Raw genomic sequence first — 6,000 nt, forward strand, 5'->3', positions numbered from 1 at the left:
ATCAGAGGTAGGTTATAGCTCAGTAGCTATAGCACCAGAGGTAGGTTATAGCTCTGTAGCTCTAGCACCAGAGGTAGGTTATAGCTCAGTAGCTATAGCACCAGAGGTAGGTTATAGCTCTGTAGCTATAGCACCAGAGGTAGGTTATAGCTCTGTAGCTATAGCACCAGAGGTAGGTTATAGCTCTGTAGCTATAGCACCAGAGGTAGGTTATAGCTCTGTAGCTATAGCACCAGAGGTAGGTTATAGCTCTGTAGCTATAGCACCAGAGGTAGGTTATAGCTCTGTAGCTATAGCACCAGAGGTAGGTTATAGCTCAGTAGCTATAGCACCAGAGGTAGGTTATAGCTCTGTAGCTATAGCACCAGAGGTAGGTTATAGCTCTGTAGCTATAGCACCAGAGGTAGGTTATAGCTCAGTAGCTATAGCACCAGAGGTAGGTTATAGCTCAGTAGCTATAGCACCAGAGGTAGGTTATAGCTCAGGCGTTGCTCCCACCAGACTGCCAACGCCCTCCCGGGGTCTCTCCACAGGGAGCCTGACACCACCTACTTCGAGATGCCCCCGGGGGGCCAGACCGGGGAGCGGCCGCTGCCCTCCACCAGCACCCCGGGGGGGCACCGCGGGGCGACCGAGGTCTGCATGGACGTCTACCACATGAGGGACCTGGAGGACGGCGTCATGGTGGGTGCTGTTCTTCATTCCTGCATCAATATCAATACATGTATATGTATATAGATCAATGCATATATATGTATTGGTATATGTATATATGTATTGGTATATGTACTGTATATTATGTATTGGGCGGACAGAAAGCCCATGGACCGGAGAGTGAAGAGAGACAGGGAAGTGCATGGTTTAAAAAGAGACGGGCTGATGACCGCTATAGGACCACATGAACACAAACGTGGGTTGCTACAGTTCATACTGGGGCCAAAAAGCCACCGAGCCGCCCTGTTGTCCATTGTTAAGGCATAATATTTGGTCCTTGAATACGCTTTTATCCAAAGATTCAAATAAATGTTTTAGATCCATGTTGGGCAGGTAGGGGCACCTTGCTCCGGAACGCCTACAGGTAGACTGAGGACACTGGGGGACCTGGGAGTCAGACCCCCTTTTAGCCACGACACTATCATTCCCCCGAATCAATTCTGTGTGTGATTTTAGCAGTGTACTAGATGAGGACACACAGTTTACATAAGTGCAACATGTTGAAGATATTCCTGCCGTGCAAGTCTCCTACCTTACCTGAAGTGGAAAAAGAACGAGAGCAACGGGGCAAATCTCTTTTATTGACTGTGTGTCTGCGTCTGCCCGTCCAGCCTCCAGACATCCTGGGATATCTTCTCAAGGTGTTGGCTCGTTCCCACTGAGTTTTGGCAGTGTTGTGTGTTGCTAGTTTGAGCACTTTTGGGTTAGTTGGAGCCATCGGTCTATCCTCTGAAAGAGATTTCATTCTTTAACTGTAACCGGGGCAAAGTTTTCAGCTGTTTGAATACACACCAAAGAGGGATGTTTGTTTAAATGGTTTTGTTTAATCCAACAAAAGAAAGATTTATGCTGATCCAAAAATAATGGATCACAATCAAACAAAGGCAGGGCTAAATGAGTTGCTTTTGATACTGATTCAGAGTCCTACTTTATCGATTATCAGTGAGGATGATCAAGTATTGATGATCAGTTGCTTGCACCGAAGGAAAAACACTTTCTTGTGGTCATTGAGGCACAGCAAACACATACAACTTACACTTTTTCCACATTTGGAAATAATGCATCCAAATCTGTACATTATTGAAACAAATAGTTATCTGTGTATTGGGGATAATCTCCAATAATGAGTTTATCAGCACCTAGTTTGACCAGGAGAGAAAACAGCCAATGTGCAAACAAACAGATCCACTCTTTCAGTTTTCCTTTTCCCTCCTCTGAGCCGGAGAATCCCTCCACAGTTTCCCTCTCCTGCGCAACCCTTTCCCTCTCTTCTCCTGCACCGGCCCCTAGGGGCCAATGGGGGAGGGGCCAAACACACCCTAATTAAACCCTATGTTCCACTTTAGAGCCATCTGTGGATATGGTGTGAGTGTGTGTGTGTGTGTGTGTGTGTGTGTGTGTGTGTGTGTGTGTGTGTGTGTGTGTATGCGTGTGTGTCTCTTGAGTGTGCGTTTGCACCTAGTTGCCTTATGTTAAAATATGCTCTGTTTTTTGTCTCCTACTAATAAAAACAAAGTACAACAAAAGTAAGCAGAGTTACAGAGTTACCCCCCCCCCCCCCCCCAAGAAAAGAAAGAACACACACACACACACACACACACACACACACACACACACACACACGCGTGCGCGCACGCACACACACCTGATTATTGGTAGGATGTAATCTATGGGTGGGCAGGCCCAGACCTGCCTGCATGGTTAATGAATAGTCATGGCAATGTGACGACTGAGCTGGGGTGTCGCATGGAGGGGAGCTGGAGGAGGAGGAGGAGGAGAGGAGGCCCAGTCAGACAGATGCACATGTGAAGGACTGGCTGCGAGGAAAGCCCTTTTCCCTCCAAGCTCAGCATCATGTCCCTTATCCAGGGAGTATCCCCCAGCTCTCAGTCAGAGGGGAGTAGACTAGAGTAGAGTAGAGTAGAGGATACGCTCGCCTCTTTTCTCCATCGCTGCCCTCCTCAGGAGAGGCTGCCGTGGTCGGATCAGCGACTTGGTGGTTAGCCCTCATGGCAGTGGCGGCGGCGGCGGGGCCGGTGTAGCGGTCCTATGGTTGATCCTGGACTTGCTTATGGTTTATTGTTTATCGTTGACCGCAGATAGGTCAAGGATACACACTCAGCATCCTGAACATGCTCTGTGTTGGGGAGCACTCTCAGCGGTGTGGCACGGTAGGTACACCACAGCTGTTGTTGTTGTTGTTGTATGTGACTGCTAGAAGGATATGGGGCCATTCACGTTATTTTGTCAAGTTGGAGATGACGCAAAAAGGCAGCTGATGTGGGCTTTTGTGCTGATAGTGTACTTGGGGATTATTTAGGGTATTTGTTCGGGGTGGATTGTTCAGGGTGGATGACCTCAGTTATATGATGGGTTGAGGCTTAGCCAATAAGGTCCACCTGCTGACAACTTCAGAAGAAGTAAATCATGAATCTGAAAGTGTGTATTTGTCTATTTCCATGTTTGAGTGGCGACTGAAACTTTGTTCATATTGGTCAAAATAATGGTTAGGTTATAATCATGGTGTTATGTATATAATACAATTCAAGTACAAGTCATTGTTTTTACAGAATAGACAGAAGTTTGAAGGTCACTAAAAGTCAAAGTCAAAGTTACTAGATGCAGTTTGCAAGACCAGCCTACCAGGGGGCAGCCTCTCTACACACTGCGCACACATGACCCATCCTGGTCCACAACTACTTTGAGCATTGTTAACTGTTAACTTGACCTGATTAGTTACTTGAAATAGTTCAACTATTACCATGTTCAGTGGTCTAATGACTATTATTGCGGGGACTTTATCTCCTGACATCGTTTTTGGCTCCCTGTATGGGTCCTGCTACAGCGCTTCTATGTACAAGGCCCTTGACGGCATATTTAGCAGCGGTGAACACAGCTCATTAGAGGAGTAATATTCTTATCCATGTCTTCAGCCCTTTTGTGTTTCACCCAAAGGCTGAGGCTGTTAGGCTGGCTCGTACCCGGACATGAAAGGATAAACAGAAAACCGTTTTCAGCCTTCAAAGCAAAACTTTGAGTGACAGCCGGCAAGATGGCTGCCCATAGGGGACGTTGGATATGGCCGGCACAGGAAGTGTAAACGCTTGAATATGCTCACTCACACTCTCACACGCACACACACACACACACACACACACACAAACACACACACGGGATGTACGTAGAGAACGTAACCAAACTTAAGTGCACACATACCTAACCATGAAGCGACGGTTTCAGTCTGTTTCAACTTGTTGCTCAGAAAATCAAGGTAGTACAACGAAGCACACCTGCGTGTGTGTGTGTGTGTGTGCGTGTGTGTGTGTGTGTGTGCGTGTTGGGGGTGTGAATGTTTTCGACAGTTGATAGCAGCACCTGGGCTTAGTGTGTATGTGGGAACCCCCTCTTGACAATACCTGCTGAAGTAGGGACCACTGATCTGAAAGGTCCAACACCAAGAGGGAGACGGGATCCTTTGTGTGCGCTAATCTCCATGACAACGAGATCAAAGCGCAGGTATTTATTTCCATACACTTTAGAGAGTGGTATGCCCATCTATGTTCTGCCTTCACGTGGTTGACGTGATTGGCCGACGTCCCTTAAATGAACGCCATGGGGAACACAGCAGTACAGTGAATTAAGAACTCCACAGGTGTCAAAAGGTTTGAGGATATCTAAATGATTTGATTATTTAATAATTAAAAGTGTAAATCAATACGCTGGAATGACCAGCCATGCGTATTTATACTTTTATCCTATAGCTGGTGTCCCGAATGTAAACAAATAATAGCAATAATCGTTCTGCATTCCTGGCTAGTATCCAGCACTACAGGTGTGTTTATATGAACGACGTTTCCATTGACACAAGTCACAGTTAAACCTGTTGTGTCAGCAGGGCAAATCTCAGGTACATCTTGACGTGTGTGTGAACCAACCAGAGGCAGGTGTGAATGAAATGACCCTGATTTAAACAGCTCGATGTCCGCCTCCTCTGCCCCCCCCCCGCCGAAGGGGAAGCTCTGTGTATGGTGGATGATTTCAACATGAGGGTAGATTCTGTGTTCACGACTTTAGCTTTAATGTATTTTTTTCTTGTCTGGGATCGACAGTGATCTTATAATGTCTGTTGGACCAAGAGGTTTTGGTTGTTCCATTGATCCCGTCAAGATGAAGGAATGAATACAATTACAGTAGCCTATTTCCTTGGTATAGTTATGAAATAGAATGTCTTACTACCAGGTTACCATAGCACCTTTTATAGTTAAGAGAGTTCAACAGTCTTTCTGTAATAATATCATTAAATGGGTTCACCATTGAAACCCACACCCAGTGTTTACCCAGTATTTGGTAAATGTATTTATTTAGTCTCTTTCACACAGAGAAAATAGAATTATTAGTTTATTAAGTTTTAAATTATTACAGTGGGAGACATTTTTGTTCAACTAATTCAGATTATATATAAAGTTAACAAAGGTCTCCACAAATCCCACCAAGGTCAAATATCACTTAAAAAGCAACAAAATGACCCCAACGCTTAGTTTAAAATGGCCTTCCTGAACCTCTCATCCAACAGCTCCTAGTCCTGGTCCTATCCGACAGCCATCCCTAGGACACGTCCAGCCTCCCATGTACACACCACGAGCGCTTCCCTCGTTGACCCTTGAACTCTGCCTCTGGGGTTCATTTATGAGACCTGCCTCTCTCGTTCCCTGGCTCTTTCCCTCTCTCTCTCGTTCTCTCTCTCCCTCTCTCCCTCTCCCTCTCTCCCTCTGCCTCTCTCGCCCCCTCAGGGCCTGTGAGACGAGACAGTGTTTACCTACGGCAGGCCTTCACAAGGTGTCAGGAGCGTGTGTGTACATGTGTCCCAGCGTTGCCGTCTATGTCCGGGCATGCCTATAATTAGAGCAACCATAGCATTTTTCTTCTCTTTTTTTGGGGGGGGGGGTTCCCATCCTTTACTTCTTATAGTCTTTGGCTCCGTCCCTCCTGCCGCTCTGCTCTCTGCACTCTCTCTCTCTCTCGGTTTCTACGTGGATATGTGTGTGTGGATGCCATGTGGTAGCGTGTGGTACAGTATCGTAGTGAGGGACTCTGCTTACTAGGCGGTGGTCCATCTCCCCTTGGATGAGGTTGTGTTTGGACATTACTACTACTACTGCTACGACGACTACGACTACTGCTACACAACTACTACGACTAGTACTACTACTACTGCTACCTCTACTATTGCTAGTGCTACTGAGGCTCAGAGACATATGAGCGCCTCCAAAGGATGTACTACGTGAA

At 46.5% G+C, this 6,000-nt stretch overlaps 1 protein-coding gene across 1 annotated transcript in view; it reads left to right on the forward strand.

The window, feature by feature from the left end:
• The window catches only part of tp73 (tumor protein p73), a gene marked incomplete at both ends in the record, with an annotated part of 29,911 nt that overhangs the window by 6,806 nt on the left and 17,105 nt on the right, over window positions 1-6,000 (forward strand). The window contains one exon of the mRNA XM_084480208.1: window positions 534-684. Within this exon, the coding sequence (XP_084336334.1) occupies window positions 534-684 (151 nt within the window). The remainder of the gene's footprint in view (window positions 1-533; window positions 685-6,000) is intronic.

Source organism: Micromesistius poutassou (assembly GCF_964030765.1).
Source record: "Micromesistius poutassou genome assembly, chromosome: 15".
Taxonomy (NCBI): Eukaryota; Metazoa; Chordata; class Actinopteri; order Gadiformes; family Gadidae; genus Micromesistius; species Micromesistius poutassou.